General features: G+C 44.5%; 1 protein-coding gene across 1 annotated transcript in view; it reads left to right on the top strand.

Moving 5' to 3' along the window:
- Positions 1-8,466: 8,466 nt before the first annotated feature.
- The window catches only part of LOC126259708 (uncharacterized), a 56,713-nt gene continuing 43,788 nt past the window's right edge, over positions 8,467-21,391 (top strand). Inside the window, exon 1 of the mRNA XM_049956679.1 lies at positions 8,467-8,549. Coding sequence (XP_049812636.1) covers positions 8,514-8,549 — 36 coding nt within the window. The 5' untranslated portion in view covers positions 8,467-8,513. The remainder of the gene's footprint in view (positions 8,550-21,391) is intronic.

The raw sequence follows: 21,391 nt of genomic DNA, 5'->3' as shown, positions 1-21,391 counted from the left end.
TAGTTCTAAGTTCTAGGGGACTAATGACCTCAGCAGTTGAGTCCCATAGTGCTCAGAGCCATTTGAACCAACAACAACGTTTCACCAGGCAACGCCGGTCAACTGCTGTTTGTGTATGAGAAATCGGTTGGAAACTTTCCTCATGTTGGCACGTTGTAGGTGTCGCCACCGGCGCCAGCCTTGTGTGTATGCTCTGAAAAGCTAATCATTTGCATATCACAGCATCTTCTTCCTGTCGGTTAAATTTCGCGTCTGTAGCACGTCATCTTCGCGGTGTAGCAATTTTAATGGCCAGTAGTGTAGATTATTTCCTTCCGCTATCCCTTTAAACACTTTCTTCAGCAACGTCTCTCGTCATAACATTTACCCAGCCAGTCAGTTTCTTCGAGTCATTAGGTCTCCAATAGGAAAATTTTTTGTTAAATGGTCGCTTGATATCTTCATTTCCTATTCGATCAAATAATGAGAGTAATGAGTATCGCCGGCCGCGGTGGTCTCGCGGTTCTAGGCGCGCAGTCCGGAACCATGCGACTGCTACGGTCGCAGGTTCGAATCCTGCCTCGGGCATGGATGTGTGTGATGTCCTTAGGTTAGTTAGGTTTAAGTAGTTCCAAGTTCTAGGGGACTGATGACCACAGCAGTTGAGTCCCATAGTGCTCAGAGCCATTTGAACTATTTTTTAATGAGTATCAAAAGGACAACTCGGACCTGGGCGTGCGTGAATTGGATGAGGATAGGAAATGTTACTTGCCTCATTTATCATTATGAATATGACCATTATCAACTGGTACAGGTAATTTGTGGATATTTTACAGCCATTCTCTCAGCAGATTAATCTTAATATTGAACAACGTGATGGTTCCTGTATTGCGACATTACACAGTCTAGGTAGTATTCTGATAGATTTTACATAATGCCATGAACGCACTCCGCCTAACATTATTCTGAGTTTTAATCCGCGTCATGTAGTATAATGATTTAGCAATTTTCACATCACTTTCGCCACATAATCTGATGAATTGCAGGAGTAACCAAAACGTTGTTACATAATCTTACAAAACTAAATCATTAAACACAGAAGCTGAAGTAATGATTTAAAATTTGTGCCAAGGCCGGTACTCGAAGTCGGATCTCTTGCTTCCTAGGCAGATGTGTCTCCTCCTCTTTTGGGTGGAGATCATGGTATCATTATCGAGTCGAAGTTTATACATAAAAATTATTCTGCTGTTCTTGGAATTTCTGGCAAGATGGTACAATGCAACTGTCTCATCTTCAATGACTGACATTGGGTTGGATTACATCTTAACTCCCTCCAGCTCCTTAACTTCAAAACTTAAGAAAAATGGTTCAAATGGCTCTGAGCACTATGCGACTTAACTTCTGAGGTCATCAGTCCCCTAGAACTTAGAACTACTTAAACCTAACTAACCTAAGGACATCACACACATCCATGCCCGAGGCAGGATTCGAACCTGCGACCGTAGCAGTCCCGCGATTCCGGACTCCAGCGCCTAGAACCGCACGGCCACCACGGCCGGCCCAAAACTTAACAACTTTTTATTTGCACCATGCCATTTAATCTTGTATGCACTGTATCCGTCTGAGCGTAGAGGCCCCTTAGCACACTATTTACAATTCTACAGGATGTTTCCTTTCTCTGCCTTTATCTATACCAAAAGACATTAAAACTTTCCTTAGCTTCGGTTTCGCCCTTCAGGACCACCATTCTAGTACACTTGGAAATTTGTTCAGTGAGCGGAGACAAATTTCTCATGCTCTGGTTAGGTCACCTTCTAAATTTGTGGTAATAAAGACATATTTAGATTCCACTGGCTTCTTACTCTTCGGGTAGGTTGTGGTATTGGGATTTCCACAGATTAACAAATCATTGTGGTCAGAAAAACTAACAGGAACAGTTTCTGCTTTCAAGACTTAATCCGCTAAGTTTTCCGACACCTACAGTCTGTCAGTCCTACAAGAGGAATTCGCAACAATATGTCTGAAGTTCAATGTTGTAGGGTGTTTTATTTCCCACGTATCTTGTAGTTTTAGATCAACAACAATGCCTCCTAAATTAGTTGAGTAATTGAAAATTGAGAGCATGACCCTTACGACTATTAAAATTTTTCCCTGTTTATGAGTTGACTACGCTTTCGTAAAGGATGTGGCTCTTGCAGCTCTATAAATACTGACAGGAGGCGCACATAAAGCGACAATAGTAACTCCTGCTACATTTATTCCAGTACTTCGTGTCGATTCTAATTATCTATTTATTTATTTTAATTATTTAATATATTATGGCTCATAACATCACAGTAAAAATTACACAAACAACACGATTTAAAAAAAATCACATATGTATAAACAGAGCAATAAATAACAGTTTGTATATAAGGACACCGCCAATCGTAAATTTACACTCACAGAAGAGCAATCACAAGCAGACGTCCAGCTTAGATAATAAATAGTCGATTGCCTCTTGGGTCGCCATTAGGAAATCCTGTGGGTCACCCTCGTATGCCCTTAGTGGTCATTCCTGCACGATGTGTTTGACCGTCTGTCTCTCAGCGCCACAGTCGCAAGCGGCCGAAGGAAGTTTACCCCATCTGTGTAAGGAGTCGGCGCATCTCCCACAGTTGGTTCTGATGCGATTAAGAGTAGACCAAACTTTGCGAGGGCAATCAAATCCTTTTGGTTTACTAAATGTGCATGGCATACTGTGGCAGTTTACTGCTGTTCTGCTCTCCCATTCCTCTTTCCATCGGTCATTTATTTTAAAGCTGGTTTGGTGCAGAGCCTGTGCGGTCTTTAGTGGAGGATGCCTAGACCGGAGTCGGTTTCCTTGGATGTCGTAAGTATCTTCATGGATTTGTAATTGAGGGTTGGTCATGATTTTTTGAAATTCTCTAAGCAGAGTGTGTTCACGGCGCAGGTTAGGAGGGGCTATGTTACTGAGAACGGGCAGCCACACTGTAGAAGTTGGCCTGATTGTGCCTGATTCTAATTTATTAACGTTATGTACCGGAATGCCTTCTATAGCTAAAATGGCCGTGCCAACGCCCGTTTCAATTATATATTGTAAAAATCAACAAAACCGGAAAAATTTTTCTGTGGGGACATAACTTCCTGTAGGAGAGCAATGTCCGTACCCGATTCATATAGAAACTATTTCAGAGCAGCTACTTGATGTGGTAATCGTACAAGTGGTATTCGCGACTTCCAACCAGAACGGTATGGCGTTCGTAGTGCTACAGCGTATCCGCGAAGCATGGCCGCAAAAGCTGCTAACCGGGTCGCAGCCAAACAAAAATTTTAGGGAATTACTTGTCGAAGGGCTACGAACGACAATGAACACAGCTTAAACTTTATCTACCTATAATATAACTATATTCTGAACTATTGCTGAGAGCGAACCAAACTAGGATTCTCTGTTTTATTACACCCTACACATCCCTGGCCCTGTTTGCTAGCGCAGCTACACATACTAACCTAGTACTATGCCCATCCGAACACAGAATTCAGTTCACACCTCAAGCCATCTTGATTTTTCCCATTACTTCAGCTTCTATCGTTATAGAAGTTGAGATTCAGTATGTCCCCAGAAAAATGAAATTACATAAATCGTTAAAAATTAAAGATCCCCACGGCTATTATGAAATATGAAGTCGGATTAGGAAAATCAGTGTACCTGTTGTAACATTTAGAGCTGTGTAGCTATTACATTCATCTACAAGTAGTAGTTCTTATAGCAGTTGAAAAGGCAGCAATGGGAAGATGACGTAATGTGGTGTGATGGACCACAATTCAGGCGGTCTTTCTCACGATATACGTACGAAATAAATCACATGTCATCGGTACATCTCCACGATTGGCTGCTACGTTCGGAAATTGAGCGCAAAAATTATACCATACTTTTAATATTAGAAAAACGGAACAGTGAATTTACTTGTCTTTCATTCAAAAGCATCTCTCAGTAACAGGCTATCGTTCCATTATTTCCTAAGTGTTGATACCCAGAAAAAACATAACGGTTGCTAAACGAAAATGTAGACGAAGAGATCTTCGGATCGCTTCTAATTTGGATATGAAGATGGTATCTGTTCTTTCGGACACTTCATTCTAATTTGGATAGTGGGAAAAGTGATTCGGCTGTAGAAAAAACTGGTTCGACAGTCTCGGAGGACAGACATGTCTGTCTTGGTTGGTGCAGGTTAAGAACTTAATTAGTTAGGTGGACATATAATTGAGAACTAGCGTGATAATAATGACTTGCTTGTTTGCGTAATTACTTTGTACATTTTTCTGTGAAAGTCTGAATAAGTGAAATTATTTATGATTCATAAAATGGACTGTAATTGTGCAGTTTTTCGTAATCTTCTAAGAAAAAGCGAGCGGCATCACGTTTAAACAAACCAGTTCAAAATTTAATTATTTTTACAATACCAGTTATTCGCTAACAGTTTGTTAGAGCCTCAAGATAATGGTCGCACGACCTACGTGCCTGTTCTGCGCAAGAGACAACAATTATAAAGACAGCAGGTTGGTGAACATTACGCAGAACTCATGCATTCCACTCAGACGATGGGAGCAAATTCGTACTTTGCGTGTACTGCAGTCTTCGTACAAGTGAGATCAGTGGCGGCATCTGTGGTAACACAGAGAAGATATGAAGGCGGAAATTTTCGAGGGAAGGGGTTTATCATACACACGTAAATCCCTCTCGCGATTTTACATTATCCCCCTCTCTTTCACTTGCCACACTCTGCAGGTGTGGTGGATTGGAACATTCGTTAATGATAGCGCTTTATGAAAAGAGGGAAAAAGGTAACGAATGTAAGACAAGTAACGACCAGTTTCTTTGTACGAATGAATTCGAAAGCTTTTATTCACAGTAATGCATAAGAGAGTACTAATACATGTCAGTACAAATAATTTGCTAACAGATTCGCCGTCTGGGTTCAAGAAAGAGAAGAATAAATTTCGCTTTCGGTGACTTCCCCTAACATACTATAACTAACAGTAGGTAGGACACTCTGTCGTACGCTGTGTAAGCAGGTATTTTCTTTTTTTGTAACAAAAGCATCTGATTGTGTGAACCATGCAACAGTTTTGGTCAAAGTAGAGCATTATGAAATTAAGGGGAGTATGTAACGCCGGAAATGCATATCCTCCTATTTCCATCTATTGTATAATTTTTTTCCTTATTTTGTTACCTGAAGATATATAACATGCATTTATGTCCATGTATAAGACACAGAAATGTCTAATTGGTTTGTTTTGTAAATATTATTTGTATTTTTACGCAGGGTCTGGCCCAGGGAAAACTATGCTATCAAACGATTACATCGATAGGTCGTGTGGAGAACCAAAGTGTTTAGGATCTTTGGTAGTGTTAACTCTGCCGGATGGTGCGCGGGCAGAGAGAGTGTGGCTGGAGTAGGGCGGTGGAGTAGGTGTGTTGTGTGACGCTCCCGCGAGTTCCCGCGCTTTCGGGGTTTGGCAGCATGTAATTGCGCTCGACTCGCTATGACGCGGACGGGAAGCATTAGCTGGCGCACATCAAGAGCCGGATTCGCCTGTTTACCGTGTCGAGGAGAAGGCGCGCCAACATCCAGCTTCTGCAACAGCGACGGCCGACAATGAGTGACTATCGCCACCTCCTCGATCGACGACTTCAAACCTTCAATCAACCAACAAGGAAGACTGAAAAGCTGAGGTGTGCCATGTTGTTGTTGTTGTTGTTGTTGTTGTTGTCTTTAACATGGAGAGCTGCATCAAACCAGTCTCAGGACTAATCTATCTTGTGCAAGCTCCTTCATCTCCCAGTACCTACTGCAACCTACATCCTTCTGAATGTGTTTAGTGTATTCATCTCTTGGTCTCCCTCTACGATTTTTGCCCTTCCACGCTGCCCTCCAATGCTAAATTTGTGGCACAACTTGACTAGAAGAAGGGATCGGTTGGTAGGACATGTCCTGAGGCATTAAGGGATCACAAACTTCTCTTCTCCCCAATCCTATTCAACACCTCATTAGTTACGTGATCTACCCACCTAATCTTCAACATTCGTCTGTAGCACCACATTTCGAAAGCTTCTATTCTCTTCTTGTCCAAACTATTTATTGTCCATGTTTCACTTCCATACATGGCTACACTCCATACAAATACTTTCTGAAAAGACTTCTTGACTCTCAAACCTATACTCGATGTTAACAAATCTCTCTTCCTCAGAAACGCTTTCCTTGCCATTGCCAGTTTATATTTTGTATCCTCTCTACTTCGACCATCATCAGTTATTTTGCTCCCCAAATAGCGAAACTCCTTTACTACTTTAAGCGTCTGATTTCCTAATCTAATTCCCGCAGCATCACCCGACTTAATTCGACTACATTCCATTATCCTCGTTTTACTTTTGTTGATGTTCATCTTATATCCTCCTTTCAAGACTCTGACAGAATTACAATGCCATTGGCGAACCTCAGAGACAGCGAAGGACTTGGAAGAGCAGTTGAACGGAATGGACAAAGTTTTTATTTCTTCTCCCTGGATTTTAATACCTACTCCGAATTTTTCTTTTGTTTCCTTTACTGCTTGCTCAATATACAGATTGAATAACATCGAAGAGACGCTACAACCCTGTCTCACTCCATTCCCAACCACTGCTTCCCTTTCATGACCCTCGACTCTTATAACTGCCATCTGGTTTCTGTACAAATTGTAAGTAGCCTCCGCTCCCTGTATTTTACTCCTGCCACCTTTAGAATTTGAAAGAGATTATTCCAGTCAACATTGTCAAAAGCTTTCTCTAAGTCTACAAATGCTAGAAACGTAGGTTTGCCTTTTCTTGATCTTTCTTCTAAGATAAGTCGTAAGGTCAGTATTGCCTCACTTGTTCCAACATTTCTACGGAATCCAAACTGATCTTCCCCGAGGTCGGCTTCTACCAGTTTTTCCATTCGTCTGTAAATAATTCGCGTTAGTATTTCACATCTGTCAACACCTGCTTTCTTTGGGATTGGAAGGTCTGCCATACAGTTCTAAAACTTTTCGTGCTTCCAAACTGTTCAATTTGCCTCACAAAATGACAGCAACGTAGCATGAACCTTTGTTGCTCATTGTCCCAACTGCATTACCAAGCAGGGTCCCTTCCTTTTCGGAATGAACCCGAGTGTCGTTGAAATTCAAACACCAGCATTAAAATAATATCATTCCATTTCACTGCTTTAATTTCAAAGTTCAGTTTAAGTATTCACAACTGGCTACAATATTTAGCTTACACAAGCACAAATTAAGAGTGCGAGTTTTGTTACCATATTTTAGCTTACCTGTGACTGCAGCTCAACTTGGTACGTACTAAATTTTACTATTGTTAATTGTTCAGAATCATTTAAATCAAGTTCAAAGTTAAATCTCTTATTTCTAAATTGCGTAGATTCAAGTACCTTTTGAAATGATTGTTGAGGTAGCCCAAAACTAACCCTATTTTATTGAATTTCGTAGTGCTTCAGAAACGAAGTTCACCATTAATTTCAGTCACTAAATTAACTTTCAATTTTCCGGTTTTATTAATTCTTTTGCTAAATTAAGTCAGAGTGTAGCGAAATTTATTACTTCTGACAAACATTCAGTTTTTACACATCACATGTCAAGGTTTCTTTGTGCCACACTACTACTGTGCACGGGAGTTCGTGGCAGTGGTTGACTCTTTCTAAAATGCGTTATTCATTCTTATAACCATATTTTTCTTGTTTTATTAATTTTTTAATTCTGTCCTTTATAATTTCGTCGGCCGGAGTGATCGAGCGGTTCTAGGCGCTACATTCTGCAGCCGCGCGACCACTGAGGTCGCAGGTTCGAATCCTGCCTCGGGCATGTATGTGTCTGATGTCCTTAGGTTAGTTAGGTTTAAGTAGTTCTAAGTTCTAGGGGACTGATGACCTCAGCAGTTAAGTCCCATAGTGCTCAGAGCCATTTGAACCATTTTGAACCTTTATAATTTCTCTGGTCAACAGTCTGTAAACCACATATCGACATGGGCTATGACCAAATCGCTTTGGTTCGCATGGTCTCAGTGGACTTGGTAAATACGTAATTAAATAGAATAAATAAATAAAACAATCCAGAGGAACTGACTCCGGCTGTGAAAAGCAACGAACCGACACCTGTTCTCTCTTTACGAGGCGTAAAGTTTGACATACGAAAACTTTATTAAAATTATGCAAATGTGTTTGGAACTTACGGAATTAAATTTTAACCTGTAACTCTCTGTGTTTCTCTGGTAAACCGAAAAGGATTTGAATATGGTGAGAACTTTCTACGCGCAAGACCCTCGCTTGGCTGCGCTGCTTCACTGCCCTTTTATCACCAAGGTCGTACTCAGTACCTGTTTTGGTACGATAAGAACATATTCTGCTATCTGAAAATGATTTTCTCTCCTCCTTATCTGATAATATAAAGCGGAAAGTGTCGTGCCTCTTCATCTCATCACTCGCTCTCAGACGTTTCTGACAGCCATGCCTTCACGAGCAGCTGTAAGGCTTACCATCGCGGTAAGTAAGAAATATTTTTTTATATACCACGGAAGTTGCAGCTGTCATTCATTTGACACTTGCCTAGAAGAGTAAGGTAGGAATTTGGTCTGTTTCTCGTCCATCATTCCTCGATGTAGCGAAGGAGGCGAGTGACGAAGTGTTACCCATCACCGACTTACGCTTTGTGTTTTAAGTATGATAAACACCCGAGGACCACAATGACGTTTTTTGGTAGTCATATCAGCTTCATTTCACCACCTAGGTGGAAGTACGATGTAGTTGTTAGTTTTAGCCAGAAAAAAATTTGGTCGAGATAAAGGAAGTAAATGAAGTATTATTAGCGACAATCTTAATTTCTCAATAAAATGTTCCTACCACGTCATGCACAAGCTCATCAGTGACCCAGCGCAAGATACGATTGGTGATAGGTAGTTGGCCGAGTTGCTTTGTTAGGAGCAGTCATAGCGCTTGCATTACAGAATTAAGGTAACTACGGAAAATCGTACTCTCTATCGCTGGACGGATATCCGATGTTCCGTTCTCCAAAATGCGAGTAAGGGCAGGTGCGACTGGATAGTGGTAAGCTACCTAACAATCGGATCATAAAGAGTCGTCGTGTAGGACACAAAACCACTGGTATGTTTCTATTCACAGTCGACAAATACTTGTGCCAAGGATACTGAATAATCCCCTGGCCAAGAACTATACTTGTTTCTTGCAAAAAGGTCGATTAACGATTAGCTTTTCTTGACATGTGTAAGAAAACTGAGATTAGTGAAATTGTTGTTGTTGTTGTTGTTGTCTTCAGTCCAGATAGTGGTTTGATGCACCTCTCCATGCTACTCTATCCTGTGCAACATTCTTCATCTCGCGGTACCTCCTGCAACCTACATCCTTCTGAATCTGCTTAGTGTATTCATTTCTTGATCTCCATCTATTGTTTTTACCCTCCACGTTGATCCCTTGATGCCTCAGGACATGTCCTACCAACCGATCCCCTCTTCTAGTCAAGTTATGCCACAAATTCCTCTTCTCCTCAATTCTATTCAGTACCTTCTCCTCTTACGTGATCTACCCATCTTATCTTCAGCATTCTTCTTTAGCACCACATTTCAAAATCTTCTATTCTCTTCTTGTCTAAACCATTTATCGTTCATGTTTCACTTCCACAGATGGCTACACTTCATACAAATACTTTCAGAAAAGACTTCTTGACTCTCAAACTGATACTCGATGTTAACAAATCTCTCTTCTTCGGAAACGCTTTCCTTGCCATTGCCAGTCTACATTTTGTATCCTCTCTACTTCGACCATCACCAGTTATTTTGCTCCCCAAACAGAAAAACTCATCTACTACTATGTCTCATTTCCTAATCTAATTCCCTCAGCATCACCTGATTTAATTCGACTACATTCCATTATCCTCGTTTTGCTTTTGTTGATGTTCATCTTATATCCTCCTTTCAAGACACTGTCCATTCCGTTCAATTGCTCTTCCAAGGCCTTTGCTGTCTCTGAGGTTTGCCGATGACATTGTAATTCTGTCAATGTTTTTATTTCTTCTACAAGGATTTTAATACCTACTCAGAGTTTTTGTTTTGTTTCCTTTACTGCTTGTTCACTATACAGATTGAATAAGATCAGGGATAGGCTACAACCTTGTCTCACTCTCTTCGCAACCACTGCTTCCCTTTCACGTCCCTCGACTCTTGTAACTGCCATCTGGTTTCTGTACAAATCGTAAATAGCCTTTCAAAATGTTGAAAATGTGTGTGAAATCCTATGGGTCTTAACTGCTAAGGTCATCAGTCCCTAAGCTTACTCACTACTTAACCTAAATTATACCACGCCCACGCCCGAGGGAGAACTTGAACCTCCGCCGGGACCAGCCGGACAGTCCGTGACTGCAGCGCAAGATACCGCTCGTCTATACCCGCGCGGCAAATAGCCTTTCGCTTCCTGTATTTGACCCGTATTTCAACATTTCTACGGGATCCAAACTGATCATCCCTAAGGTCATCTTCTACCAGTCATTCCATTCGTCTGTAAAGAATTCGCGTTAGTATTTTGCAGTGGTGACTTATTAAACTGATAGTTCGGTAATTTTCACATCTGTCAACATCTGCTTTCTTTGGGACTGAAATTATTATATTCTTCTTGAAGTCTGAGAGTATTTCGCCTGTCTCATACATCTTCCTCACTAGATGGTAGAGTTTCGTCAGGGCTGGCTCTCCCAAGACTGTCAGTAGTTCTAATGGGAAGCTGTCTACTCCTGCGGTCTTGTTTCGACTTAGGTCTTTCAGTGTTCTGTGTGCAGAAAGGTGTGCATTATACTGTTGCATCCATTTTCAATAAGCTACCACAAGAATTCAAAAATCTTAGCAGTTATCCGCGCGTTTTCAAATCGAAAGTGATTAGTTTCTTCATGGGTCACTCCTCCTATTCTGTCGAGGAGTTCCTTGAAAAATCAAAATGATTCTTACGTTATATTGTTGACTGCGTTTACTTAAGGTTGTGGCTAAATTTTTTTGGGTTCATAAATATTTTGTTTATCGGTTATTACTTTTACGTTGTAATTTCATGTAGTGACACTATCCATGAGCTTGGAGATTTGCTCCTATGTTTGCTCCTACGGAACTAGACTAGTAAATAAATAAATAAATAAATAAATTACTTGGAGAGAGTCTGTGGCAGCTTTGGGGGCCCTACTCTTACAGGTTTAGCGCCGTAGAGGTATTGCACACTGGCTGGTAATAGGTCTATCACGAACCATGCTAAAAGTAGCAAGTGTCAATCTGGGATAATGCCCAAGTAGATTACTTATGTCAGCGCTTTTAGTGTAGCACTATAGGCTGTCTATCTCGTGTTGATGAATGTTCTGTTAATGCTGAACGTATTTCGATAGTTACAAGGCATCGTGTTGCGCACATTTCTATCAACGACCACTGCACAGGTTTTATGTTTTGCTTAGCGCAGTTTTATCCATACAGAAGATATTACAGAACAATGTCGGTGCTTCATATGTGCTGTTGGGGAAAGGAAATGACCCAAATAGTGGCGCATGATTCAGCTGTTCACGCGAGAGGAAGACGTGCCTGTTCCTCGCCTAAATATGTGGTGTAGGGTTGGTGATCCCTTTTTACGATAGTCCATTACAGATTTCGGTACAGAGACGGGATAACAGCAGGAGGGAGGCTATTAGCTATTCTCCCTCCTTTGGCTTTAACCATTTAGTCAGGAAAGTGAGTAACCGCAGGTTTGGTTTTTTTTTTTTTTTTTTTTTGTGGTTTTAGGGCGCACAACGTCAACGGTCATTAGCGCCCAGACTACTTTAGGAATGCACCGCGAGTCACAAGTTTAAAACAGCAACAAACGGAGAACACGATGAAAGACATACTGACAGGCATAGGATTAAAAAAGAAAACAGCATAATCAAATGTCCTTTGAGAGGGTTGTCAAATTGATAAAATGAAGAACGCGAGCAGCTGCTCGTGGGTCATCCGCTAAAATGGCTTCTACAGTACATGGCAGGCCAATATCGAGACGTAGGGTGTTAAAATTCGGACACGACGTTAAAATGTGGCGGACCGTCAGCAATTGCCCACATGGGCAGAACGGCGCCGGCGCAGCCGTCAGCAGATGGCGATGGCTGAACCGGCAGTGGCCAATTCGCAACCGGGCCAAAACTACCTCCTCCCGCCGAGAAGGGCGTGAGGAGGACGTCCAAGCCACGGGTAGAGCTTTCAAGGCCCGAAGCTTGTTTGAAAGTGCAGCCCAATCGGCATGCCACAGCGAGACAATGCGCCGACAAATTACCCTGCTACAATCTGACGAAGGGACACCACAAGAAGCTGTCCGAGGCTGGAGGACCGCAGCCTTGGCCGCGGCATCTGCAGCTTCGTTCCCAGGGATACAGACATGGCCAGGAATCCACATAAAGCTAACCGGAGAACCGACGTCCACCAGCTGCTGAAGAGAGCGTTGGATCCGGTGCACGAAAGGGTGAACCGGGTACGGATCACCGAGGCTCTGGATAGCGCTCAGGGAATCGGAGCAGATGACATATGCAGAATGTCGGTGGCGCCAGATGTAAAGGACAGCCTGGTAGAGGGCAAAGAGCTCAGCTGTGAAGACCGAACAATGGCCATGGAGCCGATATTGGAAACTTTGTGCCCCGACAATAAAAGAACACCCGACCCCGTCATTGGTCTTAGAGCCATCTGTGTAAATGAAGGTCGTATTAATGAACTTCGAACGAAGTTCGACGAAACGGGAGTGGTAGACTGAATCGGGGGTAACCTCCTTCGGGAGTGAGCAGAGGTCAAGGTGGACGCGAACCTGAGCCTGGAGCCAAGGTGGCGTGTGGCTCTCGCCCACTCGAAAGGTGGCAGGGAGTGAAAAATGAAGGTGTTGAAGGAGGCGACGAAAGCGAACTCCAGGGGGTAGCAGGGCGGAGACATACAACCCGTATTGACTGTCGAGAGAGTCATCAAAAAAGGAACGATAAGATGGGTGGTCAGGCATTGCCAGTAGCCGACAGGCATACCGACAAAGCAGTATATCGCGCCGGTAGGTGAGTGGCAACTCACCAGCGTCAGCATGAAGACTCTCGACGGGACTAGTATAAAACGCTCCGATCGCAAGTCGTAAACCCCGATGTTGTATGGAGTTGAGGCGGCGTAAGATGGATGGCCGTGCAGAGGAGTATACGAAGCTCCCATAATCCAGCTTGGAGCGGACGATCGACCGATATAGGCGAAGGAGGACGGTTCGATCCGCTCCCCACGACATACCACTGAGAACACGGAGGACATTGAGAGAACGGGTACAACGGGCAGCCAAATAAGACACATGTGGAGACCAACTAAGTTTCCTGTCAAATGTAAGACCTAAAAATTTTGTTGTCTCCACGAATGGGAGAGCAACGGGACCAAGTCGTAAAGACGGTGGGAGAAATTCTGTGTAGCGCCAGAAGTTAATACAGACCGTCTTCTCGGCAGAAAAACGGAAGCCATTGGCGACACTCCACGAGTAAAGACGGTCAAGAGAACGCTGAAGACAGCGCTCCAGGAAACACGTACGCTGCGCGCTGCAATAGATGGTAAAATCGTCCACGAAAAGGGAGCCTGATACATCAGCTGGGAGACAATCCATTATTGGATTGATCGCTATGGCGAAGAGAGCGACGCTCAAAACTGAGCCCTGTGGTACCCCATTCTCCTGGCGAAAGGTGTCTGACAGGACAGAACCCACACGTACCCTGAACTGTCGATCCATTAAAAAGGAACGAATAAAAAGAGGGAGGCGACCGCGAAGACCCCATGTATGCATGGTGCGGAGAATGCCCCCCCTCCAACAGGTGTCGTAAGCCTTCGCCAAATCAAAGAACACAGCCGCGGTCGGGCGCTTCCGCAAGAAGTTATTCATAATGAAGGTCGACAAGGTAACCAGATGGTCAACAGCAGACCGGCGCCTACGAAATCCACATTGTACATTGGTAAGTAGGCGTCGAGACTCGAGCAGCCAAACCAATCGAGAGTTAACCATTCGCTCCATCACTTTACAGACACAGCTGGTAAGCGAGATGGGTCGATAACTGGAGGGCAAGTGCTTGTCCTTCCCCGGCTTAGGAATCGGGACAACAATAGACTCGCGCCAGCATGCGGGAACATGTCCGTCAATCCAGATGCGATTGTAAGTACGAAGAAGAAAACCTTTACCCGCAGGAGAAAGGTTCTTCAGCATCTGAATATGAATAGAATCAGGCCCTGGAGCGGAGGACCGTGATCGGCCAAGTGCGGTTTCGAGTTCCCGCATGGTGAATGGGGCATTATAACTTTCACGATTCGAGGAGCGAAAGTTAGGTGGCCTAGCCTCCTCTGCCTGTTTGCGGGGGAGGAAGGCAGGGTGGTAATGAGCGGAGCTCGAAACCTCTGCGAAAAAGCGGCCGAAGGCATTGGAGACATCCTCAGGGGCCACAAGGACGTCATTCGCGACCGTCAAGCCAGAAACTGGTGAGTGGACCTTAGTGCCAGATAGCCGGCGCAGGCTACCCCAGACAACAGAAGGAGGAGTAAAACCGTTGAAGGTGCTTGTGAAAGCAGCCCAGCTGGCTTTCTTGCTTTCTTTAATAATACGACGACACTGTGCACGTAATCGTTTATAATTGACACAATTCGCCACTGTAGCGTGGCGTTTAAAGGCGCGTAAAGCACGTCGACGAGCACGTAGAGCGTCTCTACATGCTGCGGTCCACCAGGGGACCGGTACGCGACGTGGAGAAGAAGTAGGGTGAGGGATGGAATATTCAGCAGCAGAGAGAATGACTTCCGTGAGGTGTGCGACCTGACTATCGCAGCTTGGGAATGTTTGATCCTGAAAGGTCGCCCTTGAAGAGAAGAGCCCCCAGTCTGCTTTGGAGATGTTCCAACTAGATGAGCACGGAGAGGGGGTATGCTGCAGGAGATGGATAACACACGGGAAGTGGTCGCTCGAATATGCATCAGAAAGAGCATACCACTCGAACCGGCGAGCAAGTTGGGGAGTACATATAGAGAGATCTAAATGGGAATAGGTGTGAGATGTATCCGAAAGAAAAGTAGGGGCGCCAGTATTGATGCAGACGAGATTGAGCTGGTTGAAAAGGTCTGCTAACAGGGAGCCCCTCGGGCAGGATGCTGGAGAGCCCCAAATGGGATGGTGGGCATTGAAGTCTCCAGTTAACAAAAATGGTGCAGGTAGCTGAGCAATAAGTTGCATCATGTCTGCCCTGGTAACGGCAGACGACGATGGAGTGTAAACGGTACAAATGGAAAATGGAAAAGTGGGGAGAGTAATGCGGATGGCAACTGCCTGCAGGCCGGTGTGCAACGTGATGGGATCGTAGTAAATATCATCCCGGACCAGCAACATAACCCCTCCATGAGCTGGGATACCTACCACAGGGGGTAGGTCAAAACGCACAGAGGTGTAGTGTGCCAAGGCAATTTGATCGCATGGGCGTAGCTTCGTTTCCTGGAGGGCTACGACGAGCGGACGATGCGAGCGGAGCAGCAACTTCAAGTCCTCTCGGTTGGAGCGAACGCTGCGAATATTCCAGTTAATAAGTGCCATCGTAAGAAAAAAGGAAGATGAAAGAAGGGGTCACCTCGAAGGCCGCTGAGGGCCTGGCTTCGAGCGAGCACTGCCGCCGCTATCAGTAGGCGGACAGTCATCGTCCATTGGGTCTATAGGTTCATCGGCCATCTTGGGAAGATGGCCGGGAGGGGGAGCTTCCTCCGCCGGTGAACGGCCAGATGTTCGGCTACCAGCGGTGCGGCCAGGCGAAAGGGATGACGGCCTGGGGCGGCAACCGCTGGGTGGCGCAGGAGAAGAAATGCGCCGTGGCGGAGAAGGAGAACTGTGCTTCCTATTAGCCTTCTTGGATGGTCGTTTGGTGGAAGTACCGGACGAAGGCTGGGAGGTCGAGGTACGTAGTAAGTCTGCACGGGACGGTTCCTTCTTGAAGGCCCGTGCATCTGACTTCTGGGTCTTCGTCTTAGCAGAAGCTGATGAAGGGGCTGGTGTCTGTGGGGTGATGGGACGAAGAGGAGACGTCGACCGCGCGATCTTAGCACTGGCCGAACGGACGACCGTGGTGCTGAAGGTCAGATCGCAGGTCTGGGTTGCCACCTCCCTGGTAGTCCGAGGAGAGGCGAGGACAGTACTGTATTTCCCCGCTGGGAGCAGCGTGGGCTTCCTACTAGCCAATAGCTTGCGAGCAGCCGAGGTGGACACTTTCTCTTTGACCCGAATTTCCTGGATACAGCGTTCTTCCTTATAGACAGGACAGTCGCGGGAGGATGCAGCATGGTCATCCTGACAGTTCACACAACGAGGAGACGGAGGTGGACAGTCACCCTCATGGGCATCCCTGCCACAAGTGACACATTTAGCCGCATTGGAACAAGATTGGCGAGTGTGATTGAAACGCTGACACTGGTAGCAGCGCGTAGGTGTCGGGACATAGGGGCGAACAGAAATAACCTCGTAGCCCGCTTTGATGCGCGATGGCAGCTGAACACTATCGAAGGTCAAAAAAAGTGTCCGGGTCGGTACAAGGTCATTGTTGACCTTTTTCATGACCCTATGGACAGCCGTCACACCCTGCTCAGCGAGGAAAGATTGAATCTCCTCGTCAGTCAAACCGTCGAGGGATCTAGTGTAGACCACACCACGAGACGAATTCAAAGTTCGGTGAGCCTCCACCCGGACAGGGAATGTGTACAGGAGTGTGGCCCGAAGCAGTTTTTGTGCCTGAAAGGCGCTCTCAGTTTCGAGTAATAAGGTACCGTTACGCAACCTGGTACAGGATTTGACAGATCCGGCTATGGCATCGACGCCCTTCTGGATAACGAAAGGGTTGACAGAGGAAAAATCCTTTCCGTCCTCAGATCGAGAAACGACGAGGAACTGTGGGGCAGGTGGTAGTACTTTTGTCACTGGTAGCTGGTCACGTTTCCGTTTTTGGGCAGAAGTCGAGAGAGATGGAGTGAAATCCATTGCGGAGAAATCCCCCATGATTGCCAGCGTCTCCGATGGCGCGCTCCTTCCTTGTGGGGACCCTCTCAGAGGGCATTCCCGCCTTAGGTGAATGTTTACACCTCAGGTCACACCTCCCGAGAAACAGACGGAGGGACCAATCGGCATGGTCAGAAGGTATCAGCTCAGGCAATCACCCCTCCCCGGGCCTGGCCTTTACCAGGGGGTACGCGCGTGCCTTACATGTCTACCCAGGGCGGGGAATTACGCGTTACCCCGTCACCGGCTACGCGTGCGAACGCGTGGGTCGGCCTTCAGGCGCGCACAGGGAGGAAGGAAGAAGAGGAAAAAGGAGAGGACAGTGTCTCAAACGCCGAGGCGGAGACCAGAGAAGGCAAGGAGAAGAAGGCAATGAGAAGGCAAGGAGAAGAAGGCAAGGAGAAGAAGGCAAGGAGAAGAAGGCAAGGAGAAGAAGGCAAGGAGAAGAAGGCAAGGAGAAGAAGGCAAGGAGAAGAAGGCAAGGAGAAGAAGGCAAGGAGAAGGCAAGGAGATTATGCAGGGGAAAGAGTAAGGAAGACAGTGAGGTGGAGAAGAGCAAAGAAAGGAACCAACCAAAGAAAGGAAGAAACGAGAAGTGAAAAAGCAAAATGACCGCAAATAGAGGTCGTGGAACCGTCCGTCTCCGGACGCAGGCGCTAACTACCCCCTTGAGGGGGAGGGACTCCTTTTAGTCGCCTCTTACGACAGGCAGGAATACCTCGGGCCTATTCTTACCCCGGACCCGCAGGGGGAGCAGGTTTGGTGTACAATATGATATATACAGCGCAGACATTCGAATTACATTAATTACAGGTAAACGTCATGGTACACTTTGTTAAGTGTGTGAGTATGCACAGTCCACGTATCACATCTTCACATGCTGGATCCTTTGTGTCGGACTTAAAACCGGATATCTGCTCCTTGCAGAAAGTGGGCATACTGACGTAGCCCGTTGTAGACATATGTCGAAACAGGTTCGTCACCGATGTAGGCTGGAAAATCCCTTTTCTTATCAAGACCTCGAGAAACTTGCGGCGTTGTCTGTCATAGTGTGAAGACCCTAGTATCATATGGTTGAGGTCTGCAATCTCAGTGGTCCCCGCAGAGGTTCGATACCTCCCTTGGGCGTGTGTGTGTGTGTGTGTGTGTGTGTGTGTGTGTGTGTGTGTGTGTGTGTGTGTGTGTGTCCTTAGGATAAGCTAGGCCTATTGTTTTTATTTTAGTAAGACATTTGACTGTATTGATCACAAAATATTGCTCCAGAAGTTGGGCCATTATGGAATATGGGAAGAAGCTCACAACTGGTTCACCTCTTACTTTAGCAACAGACAGCAAAAGGTCATTATTCACAATGTTGAGAATGGCTGTGACGTGGGGTCTCAGTGAGGTACGGTCAAGTGGGGGGGGGGGGGGGGGGGTGTACCCCAGGGATCAGTGTTGGGGCCACTCCTGTTCCTTATTTATATAAATGATATGCCCTCTATTATTACTGACAACTCTAAAATATTTCTGTTTGCTGATCACACTAGCTTGTTAGCAATGGACGTTGTGTGCAACATAGGTCATGAACTGCACTATTTGAAACTGAGGCAAAGTTCATGGCTTGTAGAAAATAAGCTAACGCTAAATCACAGTAAGGTTCAGTTTTTACAGTTTCTAACATGCAATTCAACAAAACCTGACGTTTTAATTTCGCAGAATAGGCATATGATTAGTGAAACTGGAGTCGTTCAAATTTCTAGGTGTTCAGATAGATAGTAAACTGTTGTGGAAAGCCCACGTTCAGGATCTTTTCCAAAGACTTAAGCAAAGTAGACTAATTTTCGTGTCGAACGATCACTCACTTCAGATAGCGTTCGAATAGTAAAAATTGCAGCATTATTTTGATTCGCTTATGTCGTATGGTATTATATCCTTTTAGAGTGGGAAGAGTTACCCCAAAATATATTTGGCTCAGAAACGCGCTGTTCGGGCAATAAGTGGTGTAGGTTCACGAACCCCTTGTTGAACCCTGTTCACGAGTCCAGGTATTTTGACATTGGCCTCTCAATATATATATATATATATATATATTCCTTACTGTCATTTCTTGTTAACAATACTAGTTTATTCCCAAGAATAAGCAGTTTTCACTCGGTTAATATTCGGCAGAAATCAAACCTGCACTTGGATCGGACTTCCTTAACTCTTGTGCAGAAAGTTGTGAAGTATACTGCTGCATCCATTTTCAGTAAGCTACCACTCGAATTCAAAACTTTTAGTAGTAATTCACGCACTTTCAGATTGAAACTGAAGAGTTTCCTCATGGCTCACTCCTATTCTGTCGAAGAGTTCTTTGAAAAGTTAAGCTGATTCTTGTTGTATTGTTGACTGCGCATAGACTTTTTTCGCGTTCATAAGCATTTTATTTTTATCTGCTATCGCTTTCATGTTGGAATGTGTCAGTACATGAAATTACATGACCTTCGGGATTTGCTCCTCAATTTGGTCCTGCGGAACTTGACGTGTAAATAAATAAATAAATGTCGTTGGGGCAACACAGGAACACGCAGGGGTCGTGTGATGTGGACCTGCATGTTCAACAGCTGCTTTTGGAACTGAGTGCCCCGAAACACTTGTGCCTGCCCCAGCCTCGTACCCTTCGTCAGATCTGCCACAGACCGCTAACAATCGTGGATTACACGGAGGGGAATCCTCTGACGTGAACAATTTGTCGTAAGACATGGTCGACCAGTACCACACGGCCTACTCCTCATTTCAACATCCTTCAACCACTTTCCAGTAGTACGCCAACAGGCGACCAGCTTTCAGAGATTCTCGTTCGCACTCGCAGCGCCACAACAATGTGCCCTTTGTCAGAACCGCTCACATCAGTGGATTTCCGCATTTGCACTCCATATCTTCGCTATAATGGCTACCTATTTGTTTCTCTTCCGCTTACGTTCTTTCCTTACTGCGTCACGTGCCCGCAACACAACCCGGAAGCATTCAGTGTGGCGATAAGCAGCGGTCATAATGTTCTGGCTCATCAGTATATTCTCTAATGCAGTCACTTAAAAAAGAACAAATTTCATCAGGATCTTTGTAACCTTCCCGTTCTATATGTGAATAAAACGTGTCGTTTCCAGTTTTGAATTGTGAATGAAAAATTCATTTAGACGTAGCTAGCAGTAATAAAATACCTTTTGTACTGGCAAAGAAGGTAAGAAAAGATGTTGCATGTAGTCAAAGCACAATCAGCTACTTTTTCACTTTGCATGTCAGTCGAAGGATATTCATTTTTTTGAAAAATTTTGAGCCTCTACTCTTGCGGAGAATGAGATCAGCGGTTGTAGCACATCTGGCATTGTCATTTAAGTGACGGTCTCCTATTTTGGTACCTAGCTTCTCATACTTCGAGCACACGTCGATCTGAAGGCGATCCAAAATTAAATTGAAATTTTCTCGAAAATACTTCACCAAAAAACATCCAGGCTGCCAAATAAAGGCAAAATCCAATATTTTTTCTGAAGATTTACTATTAACATTTTAATTTTAGCTCTGCGGAAAGATAATACATTTTTGTGCCATAATGATGCGCTTGCTTGGCAGGTGTATCATTTATCAATTCATCAATCTTCCGGAAACGTTCACCAGGAATCACCAAGTTTGAACGAGAGCCAACCGACTTGCTTCTATTATCACGAGGACTTTGGTTACGACTTTTCAAATAGCACAGTCGATCAACGCATTTCCTAGTTATCAAAAACAACGAGTGGAAAGTGTTACGACGTACAGTCCGCCGACAATAACTGAACAACACAACAACGTACTTTAAGGTGTCTCATTTGATTCTGCGAGTCTTTGACTTACGTTTTGCTTGAATATCTTCATCAGACAAGCGTTTCTTAAAGTTCTTTGTTGGTTGAACATCGATTAGTCCTTGGAGAAAAAAATCTTTGCTCGTCTTTGAGACGTTAAATAACTTTAATACCAATCAGTTCCATAGATTTTTCAAGCGAGGAGAACCAAAATAATAGTACTAGGTAGCAATAAAAGCTTATTACAATCGAAAATTTGAGTATGTAATCTAGCTGCTTGACAAAACAAAATATAATGATGATGATGAATTTTTGAAGTTTGTTCAAAGCGTAAACGTTAAGAATACACGAGTACACGTAAGTGCGGACAATTCAGATGTTTCATTAATAGTCTGAAAATTTACTTTTAGGGGTTTCCAGTGTGTCGAGCTTGAACAAGTTTCCCAAAGTGATTAATATGCTCTTTTCCCGTCACTTTTGAGTTCCTAATCGCTATCTGAT

Source organism: Schistocerca nitens, chromosome 5 (genome assembly GCF_023898315.1).
Source record: "Schistocerca nitens isolate TAMUIC-IGC-003100 chromosome 5, iqSchNite1.1, whole genome shotgun sequence".
In the NCBI taxonomy this organism is placed as follows: Eukaryota; Metazoa; Arthropoda; class Insecta; order Orthoptera; family Acrididae; genus Schistocerca; species Schistocerca nitens.
Note: the sequence above shows the minus strand (reverse complement) of the source record. Positions and strands in the feature narration are given on the sequence as shown.